Raw genomic sequence first — 25,850 nt, forward strand, 5'->3', positions numbered from 1 at the left:
TATATGTATATATATATATAATATCTCTCTCTCTCTCTCACTCTCTCTCTCTCTTTCTCTCTCGCTCTCTCTCTCTCTCTCTCTCTGTCTCGCATTCTTTCACTCTTCCCCTCTACCGCGTTTTCGCTCATTCACTCATCTTCCTTCTGCTCGAGTATCTACACCTACTTCCCTCTCCGTCCGTCCTTCGACCGGTCTCGCTCGCGCTCGCTCGCACGTGGGTTCCCGACAACGACGACGAAACCGGAAACACGTCGGAGACTTTATGCGAGACACGCATCTGCTTCCACGAAGCGATCTTGAGCGAGCGCCGACGCCGCCCGGGACGAGTTTATACGTCGCGGCTCGCACCACGTGGCGGACACCCCGGAAAATTCGTGGCGATCAACCCTTTATCGGTGCACGCGCGCGTAACCGTCGCGTCCTCCGTCGCTCGACGTCTCGCTCGACGTCTCGCTCGACGTACGACGGTTACATTCGGAAGCTTCTCCATCCTCGGTTAGCGGCACGCTCGCGAAAAACGCGCGATCGGCGACGCTGTTGGCACCGTTTCCCCGGTTTTCCGCTCGCCGGGCCGGTCAGCCGCGCGCGCGTGTACCTGCGAGCCGCGCGTGCAGGAACTCGAGACACCTGCGATCTGGGACACCGATATCACAGGTGTCGGAGGCTCGTCCTGGCTCCCTAAGCTCGTTACCCTCGAGCGACGCGCCCCGCGGAAGCTCGTTAACCCCTTGCCACGCGGTTTTCTTCGCAGCTACGCTCCACGGGCTCGCTGGCGATCAATGATTCGAGGGGACTCGCAGAAATTTCCTGTCCGTCGCGAGAACAGCTTCGCCTCCAAGGTAAAGGCATCGAAAACGGTAAAACAATCTCTCGTTTCTTCCTATGTACAATAAATAATATCGATCACAAAGATCTCGATGTGAGACCGACGCTCCACTTTTCGAATGTCTCCGCGCTTTGAAAACATTCTGATCTGAACATTCGATCTTCTCTGTTCGCAATTTCATCGAACTCTTCACTGTTCGTTTTGCGGAGCTCGTCGGTCTGGCAAACGGATGGCTCGCACGGCAAGGGGTTAAGGGTATGCACCTTTTAATTCCTCCGATCGCGCCGGGAGAAGCGCTTTGGACGTGCTAAGTTTCAGGGCATCACCCGGAAGGCAATTATTGCACTAGTGCATACACACCTTGCTCCGGAGATTCTCGTTTGAACGCGCATCGGCTCGAGGAAGCTGGAGAACAGCTCTCGCGGCAACCGTTGCTCGAACCAGTCTCGCTTCTCTCGGTTATCGTTGGACTGCCGACTATTATGCAGTTTTACGCGCTCGTGGTATCATTGGTTATCTGAAAATCGGTGCGACGAACGGCCTGACCTTCGAGAACCGATTCCCGAGAACCCTTTCGCCACTGCACGCTCGCGACTGCTTCTCTGTGAACCAGGAGTCCTTCGTTTGTGCTGACTCCTGTGTTCATGAAATTACTTCTTGTGCACTAATTGATCGAGCCTTCGCACTCGAGAGCTCTTAGCGACGATTTGACATAGCAAAGTTATGAGGTCTTCTATATAATATTAAGCTTCGAAGTATTGAAACGAAACAGCTTCGGCAGTTTTGAATGTTTCTAGCAAGACTCCCGAGTGCAAAGGGTTCGACTATCTCTCCTTTACTTCCTGTTTCATCTGTAATCGAAGCTACGCGAAACATAGGTGCTCGCAAGCGAAGCACAGATCGTTAGCAGCGCGAAGGGTCGGCGAGGATCTCGTTCGTAGGACCCGATCAGGCCTCGAACAGAGTGAACGAATGCCAGTTTCTGTAAATTGGTCCATAGAAATCTGTATTTGCATAAACATCCGCAGTCCAGTCGCCGTCGTTCAACGACGCGAGCGTCGCGGAACCGGCGGAACGGAGCATCGGTTACAATTGTAAACGAAAATCATGGAAATCGGTGTGCGTCGATCGTTGCTCGCTGAAACGCGCCGAAAAATCGAGCGCGTTCCCTAATAAAAAACAAAATTGCACCAATGTATTTCACAAACTCTCGCCGACGACGCTTACAGATTCCTGTGTCCTTTCGACCGTACACGACGACAGGATGTCGGTGAAATGAATACTCGAAACCGACAAACATGCAAGAATCATTCGCGACAGCCGATCGACTTCAAATTTCCTCGAAAATTCGTCCGCGAAGTATTCGGTTCTCTGACGTCTCCGTACAGGGTGTCCGTGAACGATCGATGCGACCGATGTTTACCGCTAAAAAATACAAGTATAAAACGTGCGAACGCAGTGGTGCGATACAGGGGGAAGTAAAAGTTTCGAAAACGCATACGAAGACCGCTTCGAGCAGTACAACTTACGAATACGTACCTTGAAGAATGCAACGACTGATCGATCATTAACGGACACGTGGCACGCGCGTTTCGCGCGACGCTGGGAAAGCTTTTATCATCGATTTTTCCTCGCCGGGGTCTACCTGTAAGCGCAGCGAAGCTCTGGAAGCTCTTTGACCGAAAGCTGTCGATTGCTCGCGCCAGTTTCTCAAGTCTGAACTGTCGCGTTTATAAAAAATAATTCCTCGATGGTGCGCCGTCGTCGTTGATCAACGTGGAGCAGCGAGCGGACTAGTGGCCGTCGATCCCTTCGTCCCGTGTGTCCGTCATCGAATTCGCCGGCGGGTCTCGCGATTCCGCAACTCCGACGACAGCTCTGCGCGGCGGGTCGATTAAAAAAATACAATTCTACGAGTCGGTCAAGACGAAGCGAGCGGTTTGGGGATTCGTTAACGACGGGAGCGCGAATGAACGGGTCACGTGTATAATCGTGGACCGTCGAGAACCCTACCGATCATCCGTGAAACCATGCGAAATCGGTCGTGCGATCGATCGAGAGGCTAACGGTGGTTCACCGGTGAAAATTAAGCACGCGAAAACGTGGCGATCGACAATGATTCGAATAAACGACGCGAGGCTTCGAGTTTCTCTGACACTTTGACTGACGCGTCACTCGGACTTCGGTGACGTTTTCTATACAAACTTCGAGACTTCTTAATGGCTTACCGAACGAATTTTCTTCGATGTATGGGATGAATCTTGACTCTACAGTATCCAGTTTACTGAGACAATCGTTTCGACGAGGCAGTCAAAGTGTCGAGCGAACAAAATGGCTCGAGCCGAGGCGCGATTAGAAATTCGTCCCGTCAGAGACGGCAGGCAGCCAAGGAAAGTGCGCCTGGACGCGGCGCGGAGTAATTTCATAAATTTTCACGCGGCAAAGAAAAACGAGCGCGCCTTCTACGCGGACGCGACGGGCAAACGGAACCGGTTCTAATCGTAGAACGCAAGGTTGCGAGTTCGCCTCGACGGAATCGAGATTCTGCGGCGGAACGCGCGAGCACGGCCGAGAGAACTCGAGGCGAGAACGAAAACTCCTCCCGCTGGAATTATCGAGCCGATCCCCTTGACCGCCCTAATTCTCTTGCATTTTCTAATAAAAAATTCTAAAAGGGCATTATATAAGACTCCTACCCGCTTACGCGTCGATTTGCACGTCGCTGAATCGACTGATCCGATGATCTCCCGGGAGAATCGTCCGTGTTTTCAATAATTTCCGAAGACTACGTACGAAACGCGCGATTTCGTTCGGTTCGATGGCTCCGGTGGCTGTGAAATATAATTCCCCGACGACGCGGTCGCCCCTAATCGAACAGGTCGGCGCACGTTCTCGGCCGCTGGCGGCGAGAACGCGGGATCGGCCGAGTCGCGCGCGTACTCGCGGGTTATTCGCCTTGGCCGAATACCCACGGAACAATGATACCGCGACTAATGCTGGTACCAATTAAAATTAGCAATCAACGCGCACCTTAATTTACCTCGGAACGAGCAGACCCGCAGAACGGATGCGCATCGACTAATTACGATGATGAAACGATCCGTATTCATTTCTCCCCGGTTCCTTTTCACGGCTTCCACGCGTGCGCCTACCGTCTCGATCGAGCAAACCGTAACGATATACAGCGGAGTCTCGTTCATCCGGGCTCCGTATTATCCGAGGTGCTTTCGGGATATCGCGACGACGGTTCAGCTGCTATCGAAACGACTCTGTTCTCTATGGAACAGTGGCAGGACGCTACGCCTGCCGATAATGGTTCACCGTTTCCGGAGCGGGACTTTCAAAAGCGTTCAAAATCTACGTAGAAAATTCAATTAAAACGTGGACGTTGGACGTCCGTATAACGCGAGGAAACCATCTATCTACGATCGAACAACGGGGAAACGTTGCACGAACGTAGAAGCGAAACGTGCAACATTGTGTCAACATGATTTTATGATTGTATCGCACGATTTCTAAACACCTACCGATTCTCTCGTATTCCCCGAGGTAGACGCGGTCCGTATCTCAGCCCGGATCACCGAGACTTCGCCGCGGTTGGAACGGAAAAGAAAAGAAAAGGAGAAGCGAAGAGAAAGAAGGGAAAAGAAACAGAGGGACGAGTGTCCGCGGTGTTCTCGGCGTCCGAATGGGTCCGTCTATCGGGTTTTCGCGAAAAAGGAAAGTCCGAAGCGTTCGTTTTTTTAGGGGGGGGGGGATCACAGGACGAAGCATGCGCGATCGTTTAGCGGATATCAAAGACAAACGACACAGAGATGAAAATCTTCGACGTATATATTACAATCCGGGGGAACGATCGACAACGATCGGACACGGATCCAACGGGGTTCGCGCGCTCGTCGATCGTGGACCAGCTCGCCGCGGTTCTGTCTCTCGGACGAATCCTCAAGGTACCCGCGCGACAGCGAGTCCTAGAGTATTTGGAAGAGCTTCTTCAGTTCGACCATCAGCTGCCAGTCCGTCTTCACCAGGTCGTCGCGGAAGTACTCCTTGCACGCGTCTATGCTCTGCCTGCTGATCTGTAACACGCCAAGAGGAACGATACAACATCCTGCGTCTGGGCCGTCCGCGCTCGGTGCGCGACCGAGAGTCGCCGCTCGATTCGATCCGATAACGGTATCGAGCTGATATCCGACACCGAACTTATAATGCATCGACACGCGAAGCATTCGAACAAAACCGCCTCGATCCTTAATCAACGCGCGCTCTCTCTTCGAACCGAGTGCTCTTGGTTCCTCGCGACGCGACCGATTCTTCCGGTAACAAGCGTTCGAACCTATCGATCGATTCACTAGCGTACGGTAGCTAGAAGATTCGAACCAGCTAAAATCCCAAGAGAAGCTCCCCAGCGTTCGTAAGACAACGCGGTTCGAAACGCGTCCAGCGAAGCAGCGCGAAACGAGTCGGTCGCGTTGCGTCCGTGGTAACCGCGAGAAACAATGACGAAATTGTACGCGCACGCCGCGCCGGTCGCAGAAATTTCGCGAACAGAGGAGGAATTGTCAGCGCGCCAGCTGACGGTGCCGGGAAGACGAGCGGCGGTCCCGCGCGCTCTTGCTCGCGCGTCGATCGCCGTCGTCCTCCTCGTCTAGGAATAATTTCCTTGAATCGGTTTTCGCGAGGACAGGCGCATGCTCGCGCACACGGTCCATTCACTAACGTAACGCTTTACAACTGTTTCCGCCCCCACTCCCGGCCGGAAGTCCCGTTTCATTCATGGATCGGTCACAATGGTGGTTTTACGCGGCTATTGAGGACGCCTGCCTCCCGCCACGCCCCTGCTGCTTCTCCCTCTCCTCCTCATCGCTCTCTCGCTCTCTCTCTCTCTCTTTCCTTCTCCTTCCCGTTCCCGTCCTCCTAGCCTTTCTCTCTCCTCCTCTCTCTCTCCGGCTCCGTCTCTCTCTTTCTCTCGCTCACGTACACTCGCACGCGTGCACACACGCGCAGAGTAACTTCACACATCTCTCCCTCTATATAATTCTTTGCCTCTCTCCTCTCTCTCTCCGTCCGACTCTCTTTTGCTCCGCGTCTCTGTCTCTCCAGGGCTGTTCTGTCCGTTTCTGCGCGCCTCGCTCCTGCTCGCTCCTCTATCTGCGCAACGTAGCACGATCATCAAAAGGTCCTTCTCATCGTCGAACCTTCGCAGACGGTTCGATGCGGCCGGCGATCGCCGGGGAGTTCGATACCTCCGATGCGAAATCTAAAGCCGAGCCCGCACGAACCGTTCATGGGGGAACGCGATTCTTTCGAGGGACTCGAGATGCAAATTTCTTTGATCCCTCTAGGGAGACGGAGCTTTGTTTCTGCGGCACTCGATCGCTGCATTTTCCAGGAAATCTCGTGCGCGATCGCTGTGCCATCGTTCACACTTTGATTGTCACGTCACCTGAATTTCCGTGACATCATTTCTTTCATAAACTTGTACATCAATTTTCTTGGTAACGCATCAAACATTTTGTTAGATGCGTGAGACGTAAGAGTAGAGTAATTGTTACGGAGAATCTCGACTTCTTAGTTTCCGCTTGATTAACACGTTGAATGCCATGGGGGCCACCGGTGACCCCCAACAAAATCGAATTACTATAGTTCCCTCGATTAAACCACGATTATTAGAGAACATTTCCATACCATAAATAATGCTAACTCATGACATTCAGCTAGATGCACCGGCAATAACAATGCAATTCAATCAAATGATTTAATATCATATTTTTCCCATTCTGTGTATTTTGCTCTATGAAATCGTGCGATATTCAACGTGTTAAGAGATCTCTCTCGATTGCATAGAAGCTTCGATTGTCCACTCGGTAGACGAAGTGTAAGGACACAGATCGATCGTCGAACAGTGGAGGAAACATTTCGGACAGCTTGGCGCCTGTGCGCACCGAGCGCAGAAAGCCTTGGGCCAAGGATTATATCCGGAGGTGTGTCCGGGGCTCTTCCCTCGGAGAAACGGAGCACGACTACCGAACTCGCCTAAAAGGCGGACCTCTTCGACCTCCGAGCATCCTCTAAACGTCCCCGAATATTCTCCCGTCGTGTCACCTAAAATTAGCCGAGCCTCGTGGCGTTCAGGTTCGAGACCTATCCGAACCCCGAAGCACGGTGCTTCGTCTTCTCCTCCTTTTTCTTTTCATCCTCGAACCACCGAATCACCTTAAATAGCTCGAATCCCAGAAAAGGGCGCATCAATTCTCCCCGAAATGAAGCGTGCCCCGCGAAATCGTCCCGCCGTCGCTCAACACTTTCGGTGTTATTGTCGACCACGCGCAACGGCTGCCAGATGTTCGACACGGCCGACTTTAACCGACAGACGAGACGCGACGATCGCCCGAGTTTCGCTCCTCCGTCGATCGCGTCTCGATCGGAACACGCGTTTCTGGGCGACGATCTTTTCACGGCAACTACGCCGTTCAACCATTGGGGACTTCCGATTATTCGAATGACAGAAGATGCACAGTTCTTTTCAGAAGTGATCGGGAGTTCGATGTATAATTGAGACTTGTCAGCTCAATCGTTCGATACAAGAAGACTTTACGAACAGAATATTATTAACTGAAAGAAACGATCGATGCTCGAAATCGCTTTGATTTTCGAGACGTATAATCGTCTCAGAAGCGAGAACACGAAGTCCTCCAATTTTTCTTTTCCGGAATTAACCCTTTGCACTCGGGAGGTGACTCTCACCACTTGATTTCCTACAGTTTTCCTACACTTCATCTCATCAGAAAATGTTGAAATATTTCTAGCGAAAAACTTGGGAGTGCAAAGGGTTAACCGTTTCCATGCAGGCCAGCGAAGATGAGCGCGGCAGAATCCGAGAAAGAAGGGAATCGAGAGAAGAAGGGAAACGCGAGAGGACTGCGGCGGGTGTTCGCGTAGTCCGCGCGGAATCGTCGCTCCACAAATCATCGTGGGAACAAGGTGATTCCGGGGAATCGATTCCACGAAGCAAACGGTAACGACGACTTCCGGTCGCAGCGCGCTGCCGCGCGGCGAACGAGCGATGCACGCGCGCTAGCCGCTTTCTCGGTGTGTACGCGCGTGCGTGAGTCGAGCGCGTGAGCGCGAGCGTTCGTGTTCGCGACCGGAAAACGCGGATAGACACCGAAATCCGGGCGGAGCGCAGCTCGGCAGAACGCGAGCCGATTAGAGATCGACCGGTGGCTGCGATTACCGTGCATTCGGATCGCTAATGAACGACTGCGATCGCCGGCCACGGTGTAATTACAATTAACGAGCGACTAGAATCGTGAGACACGATTAACCTTATTAATTATTAATAGCTCATCGGATTTAATGCGCTCGCGGTTGCCAGTGATTACGCGAGGCCGAGGGCGTGCGGCGAACGTCTCTCGTCGATCTCTTCGAGCGTTTCGTCGACGATCATCCTTCTAAACGGACCAACCGGATTCTAGTTTTTCGTTCTTCCTCTCCTCCGTTCCACTAGAAACCGTCCGTACCCGCGAATCGAACATCGAGCGGAAGTGCACGTAACTCTACCGAGAAGCTTCGTTTTCCTGCTCGGAACGATCGAAATTTCCTTGGAGCCGGTCGGCGAACGCGCCGTGACGATCCCGGGCCGATAAAGCTCGACGTTTCGTTCCAGGGAACGACGGACGATCGGGAGCACACGTTTTTCGTGACCGCGATCGATTCGTAGTCGATATCCGAAGCGGAAGACGGAAAAGAAAGAGGCGAGGCGAGGGCAACGCGAGCCGCGCCGCGGCTTCTGGAGGGGAAAGGAGAGACGGAGAGGGGAAATACGGTGAGAGAGAGAGAGAGAGAGAGGAAGAGAGAGAGGAGGAGTAGCAAGAAAGGAACGGAGGTTCTGCGAAGAGCGGAAGTCGATGGTGGACGGCTGATCGCTGCCGGATGTGCATCTTCCTTTTTCGACCAGAGTCTCGCATACTAATAAGGATCGTTTCCGTCTCGCTTGCCACTGATTTCGATGAAATTGCGAAGCTACGCGGATCGAGCGGTTCGGCCGCGGGAAGCCCCGCCGGAAAAGAAAACGAAACCGAATGTGTCGGCGATGGCCCGCTGCCGGAATTTCATCAAAGTCCCCCGGGACCACCTGTCGATCGGATTCCATCGGAGCAGCTGCCTCCTCGAACGGAACTCCGAACCCCGCTGATTCCTCGCTTTTTCCGCCTGCTTTTACTTCGCGTTTAATCCTGCTACGCCTTACGGTTCACGTCGCAGCTTTCATTGAAATTCTACCGACACACCGCTTGCGTTTCTCTTTTATTTGAATGCCGTTTGAACTTCTTGCCGGATCGGGGGAGCTTCGCAACGGGCTACTTTAATTACGCGGAGACTGAACTCGAGGTCGAGCAACTTCTCCGCGAACGGGCGCGCTCGTTTGTCAAGGTTTCTTTCGAAAATAATGTATTCGCTACGGTACTGTTCTTAGGTACATGTATATATATATTAACCCTTTGCACTCCAGAGGCGCCTCTCAGTCGCCGAACGATTTAACACGGCGAAACTGTGAAGATTGATATTTAATAGTAAACTTATAATGCATCGATGTACGAAATATTGAGAGAAAATAGTTCTCCTCCTCGATGCATGTGAGGTTTCTTAATTCGATCTAAGAAAATGTCATCTGTATCTCATTAGAAAATATTGAGCACTGAAAAACTTCTGGAGTGCAAAGGGTTAACTCTTCGTGATTGGAGATTCTTCGAAATGTACGAACCGTCAGCAGATCAAGCTTATCAATCCCTTAATTAATAGAGAAAGAGGAAACGCGCTTTCTTGTTGACTAATGAAATCATTTGCTCGAGTCTTCCAAGTATAAACGTTTCATGTCATCAAAACGTTGCACTATTTAGCAACATTCTCAGAACATACTTTTTCCTTCGAACGTCGACAGAAATTTCTCGCAACCTTCGATCCACGAGGAACGAACGAAATACTCGAGTGCAATTAATCCCGATAATAGAATCCGAACGAAAAGAGAGGCTGACGGGCTGCGAAGGCCTCGGTGACTCAAAGATCGCGCTCGAATCGCGTGTTCGCCCGTTTACAAGTTTCGCCGAGGAAATGAGATCAGCGCGTCTTCCAGCGATCGCTCGTCTCGAGAACTCGCTGCTGGAACCCGCGTCGTCCGCGCGGAACCGGCGGGAACTCACCTTGCTGATGACGAAGTCCTTCTCGTCGAAGTGGCGGCCGAACATTTTCGGCGCCTCGCCGGGAATCGGCTCGATCTTCACGCAAACCTCCTGGCCCTTCCTCGCGGACTCCACCGGCTTGTGGTTGTACTCTATGCTCGTGACCATGCCCAACTCGACGAACTGCAACAACAAGACGAAACCCGGTTGATTCCCCATGGAACACCTTCGACGAGCATCGCGCGTGCCGCGTCTTTTCCAGCTCCGCTCGAGGAATAAGGTAAAAGGATAGGCGGAGTGTCAAGAGCAGAATCGCGCCGGCGTTAATCGCGTTCCCATATGTGGAGGATGATTTACATGTAATTACACTTCCAAGGATTTTCGGCGCAGCGAGCGAACGTATCATTTCAGGCAGAAGTTAGATCATCCTTCTCGAGAATCGGCTTAGTGATGCGTCGGCTTCGTTTCGTCGGAACAACACCTGACGTTGTTAATCATCCTTTTATTTCAAGGAATGATTACCGCCTAAAACTGCCGTATCGATTCGCAGAATCAAATCGAGTCTATTCATTCGCCTTCCAGCGACTCATTGTCACTGTTGAGAATGAAGTATATTTTTAATGACGATTAAAGCAAAGACGATCGCGAGAGTGCTCGCAATGGAAAAGAAGCACGGTGAGAATCGTGCGAAGGAGGAAAGAGGAATGCAACGGAGCTGCGATCGAATAAAATTTGTCCCGCGAGCACGGTGCCGCACCGTTGCCGTCTCTCCTGCGGCCACGATCGGAGCGTGTCTCGTTGCGTGGGTATGGCTCCGCCTATGCATTCCTTTCCGCGACCGGAAGTCAAGAGAAAACCGAGTACCTGAGCATTGCGCGTCGTCAGGCCCGGCTCGGACGTATAGGTGCCGTATAATACGTTTTCGCCGTGAATGCCGGCCGAGGATCGGCGCGGACCGAGTAGGCAGACGCACGCGCGACACGTGGGCCGCTGGATCCTGTGGGCCGCGGCACATCGGACCGGCCTCTTCTTTTTCCCGGGGATCGCCACCTTTAGTCCTCGTCCATCGAGAAATCTTTCGCTCGGGGAAACGGATTTCTCTCTGCTAAAGCTCAAACGCCCATCGAGTCGTCGATAGGAACTGTTCACTTTTCTAGTCGATTCACTTTACAGTTGCTTTCCGATTCGATCGAACACTTCTGTAACCGTTGTACCACGGTCTTCGCGAAATCCCGGTCGGAGAGTGGCGAGTGGCCGGCTTTCGTTTCAGGAAACCGAACGATGCTCTTGTTTTTACTCGGAAACATTGTAACTAGCGCGATCGTTCTGTTTTCCCATTACTAAGCTAATAACAGGAACGGAGCTAGATGATTAGGATGCAAAGAAATAAATTTCATTTGATCCAACGTGATCCTTGAGATCTTATTGCCGTGGTGCAAATACTGGAACTCGCGTTGAGAGTTCCTCAAGAGTTCCATTTTGGCTGGTTTTCTCGTTTTTCAGCAACTGATACCTTAAAAGCTTTGAATACTCGAAATGAGTTTTGATTGGCAGACGCGTCTGGTTCGAGCTGAAGCGACGATCGCATAAATCCAGCGACAGTCCTTAGGATCTCGCGCGGCAACAGGGAAACCTCGAGAACGGCCGTTCGGGGGCTCGCAATTGCTGCGGGACACACCTGCAGCTGCAACAGCGCCAAGTGGGCGACAAACCCGGACGCGAGTTCGCTCGAAGACACGCATAGATTGCCGCTTGTCTTTCGAAAGGATGCCTGTAATTACGGGCAATTAGCCAGCCAGCCTGTTCACAGGACTCTGGCCTCTCTGTTCGAGGTTTTCTTGATTAAGCTAATTACGCCGATCCTCGCCAGGATGCCAGCAGTTTTCTGGAAACCGCTCGCCTCGGCTGAAAATCAAGATCGAACGGGGATATCGCCGGGCGAGCACGGGCTTCTCGGAATCCCGCCCCCGAGCCAATTGTATCAAGCTCCATTAACCGAAATGACTTTTTCGAAGAAAACGACGCGGCCCGAAGTTCCACGCTTGGATTGCGAGAACCGTAGCGAACTTCGAGCAAAACTTCGAACTTCGGTTCTCGAGTAGAAAAATATGAAAGTGAAACTTTGACGATTTTACCGTACTATAAAACTATATAATTGAATATATATTATTTTAAATGAAACTTTGTGCTGCTATAGGAAATATTCGAATGAAATTACTTTAAACATTTCCAGTGAAAAGCTTTCGAGTGCAAAGGGTTAACTCAAATAGCAAGAGACCAGTGCATAGTTTCCCTTTTCTCTATTATTCAAGCATAATACATAATTTTTCCGAATCTGGTTTTCTGTTCTTTGAAGAATCTTCGTCCTCAAAGGGTGAAATCTATGAATAACACGTTACAATATCGCGCGAAACAATCGCAAGAAAGCCATTAGCAGCCTATTCCGAAATGGATCGTCTCCCCGTTCCGAAATCCCCTGAACCCCATGAATCCCCGAGGCCGAGGCCCGGCAAAGGTGTCCGCGGTGACCGAGGACGCAGAGGGCCATGAAAGGCAGGGCTCCCCGAGGAGGAAACTTGCTCGCCGAACGGCGGAGGGCGTAAAGCCAGCCGCGCGAGAACGCGTTGCGCCGATCGATGGACAATGACCGGTCGAATATGCTTGGCCCGGCCCGAAAACCCACGCCGAAAGACCGATATGCCCACACGCGGCCGATCCTGCCCGCTCCGCGGAGGCCTCGAGAGCCTTATTCTCGTCCTCGCGGTGTCCTTCTCGCCTTCCTCTCCGCCGCGTTACTTTTATGGTGCTGCGATCGTCCGATTTTCGACACTCTCCGCCGTCCTACCGGGCGACATTACCATATGTATACATAATTGCAGCGTCTCGAGAAAGTGTTCGCCCCGTCGCCGCTCGCCGCTCCGAGCTTTCCTCCGTAACAGGCCTCCGTCGTTTGGAACGCTCCGTTCTCGCTTCTAACGACGCCTCGTCCCTGGCGATTGTCAGCATTTTACGCGGGGTTACGTAAACGATATTACGTAAATATTGTGTTATACTGTCATCCGGGTACTCGGGATGCGAGCATTCGCGCTCGAAAGTTGCTACGGATATTCCACGTCGATTCGAGCGATTAGAATACTGCGGATTCTGTCGCTTGCTTTACTGCTGTATGTCTTTCCGTTGATTTCTGTCCTGTTCTCCCATCGTTATCGATAGATTTGCGTTTAATACGATTTTTATGCAATCCTTATAAATATCGTGACGATAGATTATTTTCGGTTTCTCCAGACATTCGATACAGTACTCGAATGGACTACTGATTTTACAGAGACTACCCCAAAATTATTAGATTTTCCACACATCGAAATTATCTACTAAGGAAAATAAAAGATTGAAGGAATGTTACAGCATTTCTCATTTTCACTAGAGATGCCATAAAAGTTAGTCGCAGTTGCTGATTAATTACAAAACCATCTGGAGTGCTAACGGTTAATAGAGAAGCTTCTCGCGATTCTGCAGGACGAATAGCTGAAACCGCATCGTTCCAGCCGTGCCTTCGAATATCCGAGCGACGCGTTATCTATCTCGTACGTCGACGGACCGATACGCGGCACCGTTAGCGAACTGCGCCGCTGATTAATACCGACGTTTGTCGCCCGATATATCCGGTGATTAGCGCCGCACTTCCCGTCCGGAAGCGATCGCTCGACGGGGCGCAGAAACACATTCGCTTCCTGCGATTTAATTAGTCTCGTCAGGGAATTATATTAAGCTGCTCGCGCGGTCCGCTATAAAAAGAATCGATCGAGGGCTGCGCGCCGATCTCCGGGCGAACGATCACCGTCACTTTGACACGGACCCGTCGGATTTCTCTACTCTAATCGATCTTCCCGCGAGCCGAACGGAAATTGCATATCCACGTCAGCGTATTTCGAGTTCGGACGGTGGCAACCGGAGATCGCGGATTAAACGTCCTAAAAAGAACTCGGGACGTGTTAATCGAGGCGACGGGGCCGGCTCGGCGATCGATCAACGTCGTTCTGCCCGAAAAAAAACAGACCACGACGTTCGGAACCAATCGGTTTCCAGCGAACGCATGAAATTCGGAGTATGAAACCTTTCGAACGGAACCGCTCGCGTTCTGCCGGACGAGTCGTTCGCTTTCCAAAGTGATCCGCGATAAGAGAGGCGAATGTCGAAGTTAATCGTTCGCGCTCCAAGATTTTCAATTAGAAACGCTTCGTAGTTTTTTCGACTCGTTATTGAAACATACACGGCGCGGGTACAGGTATCTCGAGATTATCGCAGCTTTCCCGAAGAGGATCCGAGACCAAGTTTGCCTCAGTTCGAGGAGGATCTCTATATCTAATCTCGCCCAATATCTAATCTCTAATTCCTAATTTCCAATAATCTCGGGCTACATATTTACGAACTCTTTTTCAACCGTGTGCCTACATCAGCTACTAACTGACGTCAGTTCATTCAATTGCAGCTTAGCACATTGACTGCCACGTCACCCGTATTCGGGTGACATAATTTTTTACAGAAACATGGACAATTTTTGTCGAGAAGCGTTCGGCCACGAAAATCTTAAGCGTTTTCCCATAGAGTTTGTCTTTCGTAGCAAACAGAAGTAGGAATAATTACGAACTGTTTGGCGTTGCAACGTTTGCGTTATACTATTATCAACTCAGTTGCCTCGTTAAACATTTTTATTTCACATCGGTTGTCTTGTACGTTACGACTGCTTTTTAGTCGTTCAGAAGCGTCAGTCACCGGTGACTGACACGGCGCTTAACGCGTTAAACGCGCGGACGTTACGACGGAATCGCTGGTCCCGTGCGTGTGCTCCGTTGTTTACGGTCGGCAGGAAACGTGCCACGAAACGATACCGTCCCGCGGCCGGCCAACTTCTCGAGACCGTGTGCCATCATTCTGAATGGGGTCTAAGTTTAGTAAACGGACCGACGGCCGTACGGACGGGAGACCGAGGCGAGCCACGCCGAGAGGAACGTGTAAGAGTATATAGTATCGCGGTCCAACGGTAGGGAGAAGCGCGAGGACCGCGGCCGAGACAGACAGCGGTGCTCCGGCTGCGATATTCGCGACTCGTAACAGGAAAAATAGGAACGCCAGAAAGAGGCACCATGGAAGTTTCTGCCGAGCCGGCGCGCTATGGGGCGTTCGCCTCCGAACGCGGTGGAAAACATTCGCCGAACGAAATCGCGTAAAGAGACTCGTTCGGTAGAATTTCGCGTCGCTTCTGGTAACGACGGAAAGCCTGCTCTTTGACCTCTGCAATATCGTGTCAGACACGTGGCGATTTTTAATGGAATTTAGCGAGCAAATATTAGTCGACTCCTTTGTATCCAAGTGAAATATTCTTCTATTTTCATTTAATATACTTATAGCAAACTTAGAACATGCCTAGAATTTTTCTATTTTCCCGAGAAATTGTTAATGAGAAAGTCGTACTTATCATGGTTATGATATACATCATAGGATAAGGGGTCAATGTAGAAGAAATATAAAATTATGTTATAACATTTCTTAAACCTTTAATTCCTTATCAGTGCAAGCTTTGTATATTTGGAAGATCTAATAATCTTAAGGTATTAAAATATTTAATATTAGAACTGGTGCAATATTGGAGCCTACAGAGTGCAAAGGGTTAAACAACAGACCATATCCTTTCCATCGGTATGAAAAATATAAGAACAATAGAACAGCGACGTTCAACGACGAGGCTACTAGGGAAGATTTCTAACTGGACTCAGAATAAATGCTGTTCGAGACGAAAGCAATAGAAAATACTATTCCGTCATTACCGATAGCGCTAAACCATGAGTCGACTGGCAACGAGCAAAACGTTTCTTTCCGTTCTCGCGGATTATCGACGGTAAAACGAATCCAATGATCGCAGTCGAACCGCACGGCGAGCGAGCAGTTACTAATTAATAGTTTCCGATACTATTTCTCTTTATTGTTCGGAATAATTGGTAACCGCGCGAGACGCTCGCGATTCCCGTGGCAGTCGGCGCGTTAACGAGTAATTACTCTCGATCCGCGCGTCTTCCCCCGTTGCCCGCGCGCGTCGTCCTCGAGCGGCGCGATTAACCTCGATGGCGGGCCCGATATCGTCGTGATCCGCGACGGCTAAACAAGTTATCCCGATCGTATTGATCCGATCGGTTGCGCGGACGGGCAAAAAACTGATTGGCTTCGCTCGGACGCGAGCCTCGTGGGTTATCAGCTCTCCGCGCGGCTCTCGTCTCTCGTCTCGCGCAACCGGAGCACTCGGCCAGAGGATCCAGCCCGAAACCGGTTGGTCCCGATTGTTCTCGTCATTTGTTATCATTGTTTCGTACGACGGGAACGTCCTCTCGGTAATGCGGCCATTATATCCGGCGTGTTTCCCGATTCCGTGCGCGGGAAACGGTTACGGCGTAATACCCGCGACTATAATTCCCTTCGCATCCTGCTGCTGTTCCCCTCGTTCTCCCTAGTTCCTCCCACTAATTTCCTTCGATCTCTCCCTGCAGCCCCGACCAATCCCTAGGAATCCCGTTCCTCTCCGAACATTCGGGCTCGTCGGCGAAACGATTCATCCGGGATTCGTAGCTTCCGACAGAAATCTCGTTCTTAACGCTGGACGTGTTACGCCATCGATGCGTTCTTTTCGACATAAAACATAGCTACTATGACATCCGTTTAATCCTTTGCACTCGACAATATTTTTCATGAAAAATATTCATCACTCTCTGACTAAATATTAACGATATTTTTCGCAATTGATTACCTTCTATCATCTATAAATGAAGAGAGAACAATTTTACTTCGACGTTTTATGTGTTGATACATTACACAAGGTTTAATATTGAATTGAAAATTTTATAATTTTCCTGCGTCGAATCAGGTGGCGACTGTAAGCCGCCCCTCGACTGCAAAGGGTTAAACTCGAACCGAATCTGTTGAAATCCAGGAAATCCAGTTTTTGTTCCAAAATTCTCAATATGTTACACGCATCGATAATCTCAGCACCGCGCATGCTAGTTTCCAAACGCGCCACTCTACATCAAATGATTAATAAACAGAATTAGCGTGAAATCCTCGACTTTCCTGCGAAACCAGAACCGCGAGGCTCGTCTCTTCTAGTAGCTCGTCGTCGATGGAGAAGCATGATCCGCTGGAAACTCGGTTTCCATAGCGAATCGAAAGGTGTTCGCGGGAAGATAGGCGTGGATCCGCTCGCGTTCCTCGTCGCGATGGATTTCCAGGGAAGAGTAAAAAGAGCAGGAGCGAGGGTCGGTCGGTCGGTCGGTCGGGCCGAGCCGAGCCGGCTCGGGGTGTTGGCATACTCGGTAGCAGACGCGGCGCAGCGAGTAAACGCGCGAGACGGGAACCGGAAGTCTATTTTCGTGAGCCGCACCGATTTAGAAAGCTTTATAGTTTGTACGAGCCTGAGCGGCTAACAGCCAACCGTCGTCGGCGTGGCTCGCAGCTTCGGGTACGCGCGCGGACATCGAGATTCGTGCGGCGTCCCCTTTCCTTCCGTCGCGCTGCCGCGAGTGTCCCGCGCGGAAATGCCGCGGAAACGACGAAAACCGCCAGCAGGCTCGCTCTCGTGTACCCCATCGTCACACTCCAAAGCTCTACACCTTTCGACTCGCCGAAATATTCCACGATTGTTTATAACGCGCATTCGCGGCAATCGATCCGATCTCGGTTCAATCTCTATCCGCGAGAAGACGCCGGAAGAATTCCGGCCTAATCGGTGCGCCTTCTTGCCTCGTCTCGTTTAGGATACCAGCTTGCTATTCGACGCGATTGGTTGGACGCGATAAAGGACACGGTCGAGCGAGCAAAACTATAAACAGGGCGGTCAGCGAAAGCCCGTTGCCTTAGTGGCATCCCGGCAGGCATCGAGTCGTGTCCGAATAGCGCAAGCCACGACCTCCGGTGATCCGAGAGGCGGTAATTGTCGTTGGCAGTCGGTTTTGTCGCAAAAGAGACTGCAATATCGGGGCTCGTCGCAAGGTCGTTAAGCGCGAGCGAGGAACAGTCGAGGCGAGGCGGGACGAGCGTTCTCCGAGGGCTCCGAGGGGCTGAGGCTGCGGGGGTGGCGCTCGAAACGAGAGTATACGTGGGACAGCGTATCTACGGTTCGAGCGTCTAACAAGTGATAAGCGACCGGAAGGAAGCCAGAGGCGTTTCCACGAAAGTTGCAGGCGAGCCGGAAGGCCGAAAGACGGGATGTGGTTGGCGAGTAAGTGGCGTCGACGCGTCAGTGTGCGCAGCTATTCTGCCCCTTTCCAGCCTCTCCCTTCCTCGCGAGTCGTCCTCCTCTCTTTCTCCGTTGCACGCGCTCGCTCCCAAGCCCCTCCGCCGAACCCACCTCAGCCTCTAACGTTCGCCTCTCCTCTCGTTCCCTCTCTGGATCGGTCGATGTTTCTCTAAGTAGGCAGCTGGTTAACGTTGCTATCGTAGCGAACGGACGGAAAAAAGAGGAGAAATAGCTTGGCAAAGGGAGGGGCGGGAGGAAGGGAGATAAAGAGGCCGGAGGAAGACGGAGCGCGCGGGAGGGGAAAAGAAAGAAAGAAAGAGGGAAAGAGAGAAAGAGGAGGCGAAGAGGGAGCGAGAAACGCGTGCCGGCCGGATGTCGAGTTTCCAATGTCGAGTAGATCGTTTTACCCGGGCTCGCGATTAATTTCGCCAACGACGAATACCGACGGTAATCGCCGTGTCGACGAAACCGAGGCTTCCGCCGCTCCTCCGGACGAATCCGAGAGTCGCGGCCGTGTCCCGCTGCTTCCGGTCTTCGGAAGTGGATCGGAGCGACGACCGGCGACGCTCGATAACGAGCTCGAGGTCGATCGCTGGATAAGGAACTCGCGTTGCGCGCAGGATCGAGTTTCGAGGAAACGTTCCGATGAATATCGATTCGAACGATCCCTCGAGTTCTCCGCTCGTCGGATCCTCCCGGTAGGAGCGCCGCACCTCCGCGCTCGCGTGCCCTTCCTCTCCAGTTTTCGACCTTTTCTCTAATATTAGCCCGCGCGTCCGGTCGCCGGTCGGAAGGTTGTCCCGCGCCGAGATCCTCCGAAAGCTCGAAAGTTCGCTCGGTTCGGCTCTCGGCGCGCGTCCGTTCCCCGATTCGATCGGCGAATCGATTCGAGACGCTCCGGGGCCATCTCCGGACGAGAGTCGCGCGCTCCCGCGTCCGTCCCGGGCGGATATTTGCCCGTGAAACAGTTTCACGGCTGCGCGGCGTTATCGCGGCCCGATCGCGGCACTCGGCGAACAGGTATCGCGTTCCGTTCGCGTGCTCGTTAATTAGCTTCCCTCGCGGGAGAGCCGCCGCCGCCGCCGCCGCTTCCAACGATCTACCTTCTCGCCGAGACGTTTTAATTTTCTGCTCCCGATCGGCGAATTCACGGGCCGCCTCTCCGGCTGCTCCGGCGCTCGTCGGATGAAGACGGAAAATCGGGCTGGCAACGGAAGACGGAGAACGAAACGGAGACGGATGAAGCGAGAGGGGCGAACCGAGAGGGACGGAGAGCAGGATGGCGGAGGAGGAGGAAGAGGTGGAGCAGGAGGAGCAGGAGGAGCACGAGGAGGAGAGGAAGAACGTTACGAGCGGCCTTCCGCCGGAAGAGGACTCATACACCACGGAGTTTCTAGTTCCTGTCACTCGGGACGGACGGGAATGTAATTCGTGGCGGCTCGAAAATCTCCTTCGCGTTTCCTTGATATAATTATCAGCCGGTACGTCGAACCGGCGCGCACCGACCGACCGGAAGCCGCGTTTAAATCTGTAACGCCGCTAGTTCCGCTAATTATGCTCCGCGCGACCCATTATCGCGGCCGAACGGTACGCCGGCACGGTTCATTCGATATTCCACGTCGGCTTTCCTCCGATTCGCGTCTTTCGGTATTGACCTTTCGTACTCGGAAGCTTGGTCTTTGCAGTCTCTAGTCTCGTATACAATATCCAAATTTGATGACGAGATCCTTCTCGTTGGTTAATTTCGAAGAATGTGTACTCGTTAAACGATGATTCTCAGAGAAAAGCTTTCGGAAAGGTTAACGCGTTGCAAATCGGTAGCTCGTTAAATTAGTTTATCAAACGCGAGAGACTGCCATGTTCATTCGCTTATCGACGATTTATCGACAGCACGTTACTCCGTTGCTCTGGAAAAACGTGCCACGCGAGACGTGTTCGTTTGAAAATTGCCGACGACATCTTCCACGCGTGCACAGTTTCGCCGCGTCGCGCACGCCGGTCTGTGCAGAAGTGTATTACTCGAGGCGAAGTCGCTCCGGCGAGTGTCGACGCCGCGAACGGAAAAATCTCGCGAGTATAGGCTCGGATGATCGGGCGGCGAGCGGGCGAGGCAGCCAGCCGGCGGCTAGAGAAAGAGGAAATGGGATAAGACGAGGAGAACGAACGGCGGAACGGCAAGAAAACGGCAGACTAAAAGAATCCGCCGGATTTCCGCTCGACGTTAAAGCGCCTATCGAGGCCGTTGCGCAACGCGCCTAAGTACACGCCCGATAACGATGCCAACCGAGGAGATCGAAGCGAGCCCCGCCGCTACGCTTCGTTCCGACGAAATCGATGCGGATTTCAGAAAGCGAGTCTGTCCCTCCGCGAACCAGTAATTACCGTTTCGAATCTTATCCGATACACGTCGAAGACCGGCCGGTACTCGCGATCACCGATAATCTAATATAGGGTAACGCCGCTTAATATGGAACAGCTCCCGATATAGACCCGCATATTTCGAAAAATAAACAGCCTGGTATGTCGGCTACCATGGGAAACACCTAATTGGTAACGGAAAACAATCATGTTAACGGCCGGACGTCAACGAAGAATTTGGCGAACGAATTTTCTGAAAGACAATTCATATAGTGAAATTTCTTGACACAAGTGGGTGGAGAACCTTCATTTTCTCATGGTTTATCATCGGAATTCGTATAATATTACTGATCCTCTCCTAATAAGGATAAACCTTCCAAAACTCCGAAAATCGGATCGGTAAAGTTTGCTCGATCAACGACTCTCGAGGAGCTTCTCGACTGAACGTCCCCAATCGACGTCGATCATCTAGATACACGTGAAATTGGTTTCGAAGCGACTCGGAAGCACCGGTGACCGGTGGCCACGGTGGCAGTGGACGCGCCGAGCCTCTCGATTCGATTCTCGGAACGTGGCGGCGCGTCCTCGTTCCGAATCCGCACACCCGGCCAATGGAACCAGCGAAATTCGCCGGACGCTTGCGGAATCACGTAGGACGCGCGTCCGCGCCGAGTTCGCGGGTTCCTCCTTTCATAGGCGGACCTGACCTAAGCCAACCGGGTTTCGTGATATCCGACATCCGGTCCGGATCACCGTTCGCAAAGAAGGAGCCACGGCGAGGAGAGGTATCGACCGGCTCGCTTTATTCGCCGAGGCGCGCGACACGTCGAGGCCCGACCCGACCCTCGCGGTTCTTCCTTACGTAACCCGTCGCGTGCATAGTAGATTCAACGACGCGGGTCTCAACGTTTGCACTTTTTCCTGGAAAATGCCAGGATGGAGCTTCTTTCGGTTTGTATGAAAAGAGGAAAACTGAACGAAGCTCTGGTTTTGTATGAAAAGATTCTGAACGCGTCTGTACCATTGCTCGAGCGGGTAACATAAGAGGGAACGAAGAATTAACCAGTTAACTGTGTTTGACGAGTATACACTCTTAATGCTGCTAACTTTTTCAACGATGGATTATTTATGTTTTGAGACAAACATGTAATTCTTCTTCGTTTCGCTTTAGTTTTTCGTTAGGATATATTTCATTATTTGATTTTATTGCGCGCACAGTAAGAGATTTTTCAAACTACATTCCACACTTAACTGGTTAAAAGGGAAACGAATAAGCGATACTCGATTGCACGAACCGATAGGCTGATGCATTAGGCAGCGTAACCTTGCTCGAACAATTAATCGCGAAAACAAATTAACGAGCACGCTAAGGAGTCTTCGATCGGAATTCCCGTAAACATGAGATTCCGGGAACCTATCCATCAGCAGCGATAAGGAGCGTAGCGAGTCGCGAAGAGATTTCGTCGAAAGTCATGCTCGTCGGTGTTTCATTAGAGAACGATGAGTACACTCGGAGAGCTTTCGAGCGCGAGGGGTTAAAACGGACCGAGGCGCGAGGCGGTTCCGATAGCGGCGATAAAAATAGCTATCCGGCCACTTTCTACCGGTGGAATTTCCGTTGAATTTTAAGAAAGGCCAAAATGCACCGACGGAGCAGGGTAGGGCCGAAAGAACTGTGCACGCGCGCGGCACGGAGCGATACGCGCGTGGGCCAGCCAACGTGGTCGGAGCTGCTTTCTACGCGCGGGCGAGAGCTCCTCGATCGCGCGCGCAGCCGGACACACCGCGGTACCGATTTTACACGTGTCTACTATCACCCACATACGGCCCCGGCGTTATTCAATCGGATTATTTATCGCGACATTTTCATTTCGAACGCGACCGCCCGCCCGGCCCGAAAACGGTTCCGTTCGGACTACCACATGTCGACGCCTGCCTTCTCCTGCTCTCTTCCCTTTCTCGCTGGATCCTCTTTGAATCGACGCTGGAACTACCAAGGAATTGGAACGACTTGTTTAGAATGTCCCCCGACAACCAGAGAAGTACCTGTTTCTGAAACTCTGAAGCTTTCGAAGGTTTTACTTGACAATTCGCCGCAGAGGCGGCTCGTCTAAGTAGCTCTAGCGTCGACGACGCGTCTCGCGTTTACAATGTTCTCATCTCCGATGTCCCGATGTTCCTGGCGGAAAGTGCTTTCAGTGTTCTAGAGAGACGAGGCGTCTAGACGCAGACTCGCGTGCGGGATCCCCGGCGAGCCCGGAACAGGTGCACCCGACGTACCTTTTAATCGATGCTCCGTCCAGGTTCGCGAAAGCGGGAAAGAGAAGCGGTCGGACGCGACACTCCGGGACGAGTTCGCGCGAGTTTGACGATGTAATTGAACGCTGTCGAGCGGAATTGGCCGTTCCCCTCGCTCGCGGTTAACTTAACGCTTAACTTCCAATAAATCAACCGGTTCCCACGCACGAAAATCGCGGACGATCTTGCGCAAATAACGCGACCATTCGGAGGCGAACCATTTGCCTAGTAAATCATTTCGGTGGCCGAGTCCGGTCTGCCGAGGCTGGGGCCGGGAGCGCGCGTGGGCGTCTTTCACGAGAGTATACCCGGCGAATTTTTGTTTACCGGGGAATTTGCGGGCTGCTAATGGCATCGCGACGCCTACGAACCCGAGGCTAGGCAACCTGTAGCCGTTCGCGTGCTACCGCGTAAGGCGAGGCAGCAAAGAACGGCTGCCCACCAGTTTACTCCTACGAGAAAGAGAACGAGACCGATGGAACGAGCGACGCGCCGCGGCGATCGCTTCCAATTTTCCAAGAAGATTATCGAGCCACGCGAGGAAACGGACTCCGGCTCGCCCCGACGTCCGACGCGGCTAATCGCGAGAATTAACCTCGAGTCGCCGCGAACGATCGCTTCCCGAGGTTGGCAACGGATTCCCTTCGGTTTCCGTGGAACACGCGCGAATCGCGCGAGCGAGCGAGCGTTCCGCGAAAGCGAATCTCGACCAGCCTGGAATTAATGGGATCGTGAACGGCGAGCTGGACGCGTCGACAGCTCCGATTCGCCGCGGACGTCGACCGCGGGCTTGCCCTCGCGGAGAAATCTGCGCGCGGCTAATGGTCGAGCAGGGGAAAGCTTCGAATGTTTACGGCGACACTTGCTCGGTACACCCTGTATAGATTCCGCGGCGACTCCTACGCGACCGCCGCTCGTTATTATTATTTAAGCGCGGCGCGCTTCGGCCGGCGAGGGGCGGCCGGGGGAGCCGGGAACGAGCGCGCGAGGAAACGGGACGCGCGAAAAATCGGCGGCCGGAGGATATCGGTCCGGTCGGCCCGGTCACACCTACGGGAAAGAGAAAGAAACTCGAGGAAACCAGCGGCGCGGCTCTCGAGCGGTGTTATAAACGGTCGAGAGCCGCGATCGGGGGGCGATCGATCGCCGGCCAACTGGATCGCCGCTGTTTCCCGGCGAACCGACGAACGAGTTCACCTACGCGCCGCCGACAAATCGCGGGGCCCAGCAGGCTGCACGCGGCTTCGCGACCCGAGCGGCGGCGAGCCGCAGAATTCCGAGCGTGGATCGCGGTTCTTTCGTTTCACGCCGGGGGAAGTGGCAGTGCAACTCGATAACGTTCCTTTTCACTTTACGGTCGAGTACTGAACAGCTGGTACAGATCGAGGGATCGCCGATCGATCGTGAACCTCGTGGGAGGAGCGATCGAGGAGGTGGGCGGGCTAAAGCCGTCGATGGGAGGGGCGATAGGGATCGTTCGAAAAGCAGCGATGAGAATCGGTGGACGAAGCTTGCGAGAGTCGATGAAAATTGCTGACAGAGGCTGAAACAAGTGAGTGGGCGTGGCTGAACGGATCGTAGGGTGGGGCTCCAATAGGCATTAGCGGGAGGAGCTTGCGGGGACCAATCAGAATCGGCGGGCGGGGCTACGGAGGAATGATTGAAAGTGAGAAGTTTTTGTCGCATGATCAAGCAATCGAAACCGAGCTAATAATCGCGAGGCGACTGTGCTGATCGTTTGGTAAATAAAAATATTGACCTTGACTGTGGACCAATAGCTGCTCACCCGGCAGTGTGGGCGGTGCTACAGCCACTCAATTCCCAGTTCTTGCTCGCGCATGTTCGCCGTAGACTTCGATTCTGCTCGGCGAAGCGCAGCCAGTTCGTTAGTAGGGAAATCAGAAAAACAGAAGCTTGAGTCACAGGTAATACAGGTCCACCGTGCGGAGCCGAGGTCCGTAGCGCTCGTGCACGCGCAAGAAAAGGGAAATAGGTGTGCCCGACTCCGCCCACTAGTCTGCACGGCCATCCGCGGCATTAGCACTTTTCGCGTGTAACGTGCAAACGAGAAAGTCGATCGAAAAATACTCACGTCTTTGCTGGGTACGCAAAGGGGCGTTCCTTCCTTAACGATTCCAGCCTCGACCATCACGCCCATCACGATCGGGTCGCGGGAGTTGAAGATGTACTGAAACGGAGCGCATCGGTATTTTAGACGGAAACGCGACGACAACTTTCCCGAAGCGTTTCGAAACGATCACCAATGCTGTGTAGTACCTGCGGCAATATGCGAAGTTTGCACGGGAACACGGCGATGTGCTTGTTCTCGTCTCGCTTGCGTTGCTTCAGCTCTTCCCTGTACGCGGTGAACTTGTCGAACAGGTGGTAAATGATGTCCGCCTGGAAGATCTTCACTCCGAGGGAGTCGGCCAGCTCCTGGGCGTCTCTTTCGATTTTCACGTCGAAGGCGAGGATCGTTGCGTATCTGCGACGCAAAGAATCCACGGTACGTTACACGATACGTTACACGGTACGAACTAACAATATCCCCGTCCGTTGAAAGCAAACGTTTCGCCGGATAAAGGGTAGCTTCGGAAGCTTCATAGTCATTCTCGGAGTACTCACTGACTGTCGTGCTCCAACATGATGGACGCCTTCATCACATCCTTCTTGACCACGGGACCGATACGGATTCCGGCGTACTGTAACATAATAATAAGAGTAATTGGTCTTTGCCGTGCAGTTACCCTTCGTCTTCCTCCCACAATCGGTTGTATCATCGTCGAATCTTTCTACCGTAAGGTCCTTAACGTTTCTAGCGCGCCGTACACATGCAGCTATTTAATCATCGCGGACCTTCGTCGTTATTTTCCCATCGCGCGGTGCCGCGTGGCCGAGAGAAAAA

At 52.5% G+C, this 25,850-nt stretch overlaps 1 protein-coding gene across 2 annotated transcripts in view; it reads right to left on the minus strand.

Moving 5' to 3' along the window:
* Positions 1-4,645: 4,645 nt before the first annotated feature.
* Positions 4,646-25,850, minus strand: part of eIF5B (eukaryotic translation initiation factor 5B) — a 35,602-nt gene continuing 14,397 nt past the window's right edge. The window contains exons 12-16 of one of the 2 annotated variants that reach the window (XM_076368019.1): positions 25,571-25,647; positions 25,223-25,430; positions 25,038-25,133; positions 10,030-10,191; positions 4,646-4,908 (exon numbers count right to left, since the gene is read on the minus strand). In XM_076368019.1, the coding sequence (XP_076224134.1) occupies positions 4,801-4,908; positions 10,030-10,191; positions 25,038-25,133; positions 25,223-25,430; positions 25,571-25,647 (651 nt within the window). In that variant the 3' untranslated portion in view covers positions 4,646-4,800. Of the gene's footprint in view, positions 4,909-10,029; positions 10,192-24,701; positions 24,806-25,037; positions 25,134-25,222; positions 25,431-25,570; positions 25,648-25,850 lie in introns of those variants that run through there. The other variant, XM_076368020.1, reaches the window with a different exon arrangement.

Source organism: Nomia melanderi, chromosome 5, assembly GCF_051020985.1.
Source record: "Nomia melanderi isolate GNS246 chromosome 5, iyNomMela1, whole genome shotgun sequence".
Taxonomy (NCBI): domain Eukaryota; kingdom Metazoa; phylum Arthropoda; class Insecta; order Hymenoptera; family Halictidae; genus Nomia; species Nomia melanderi.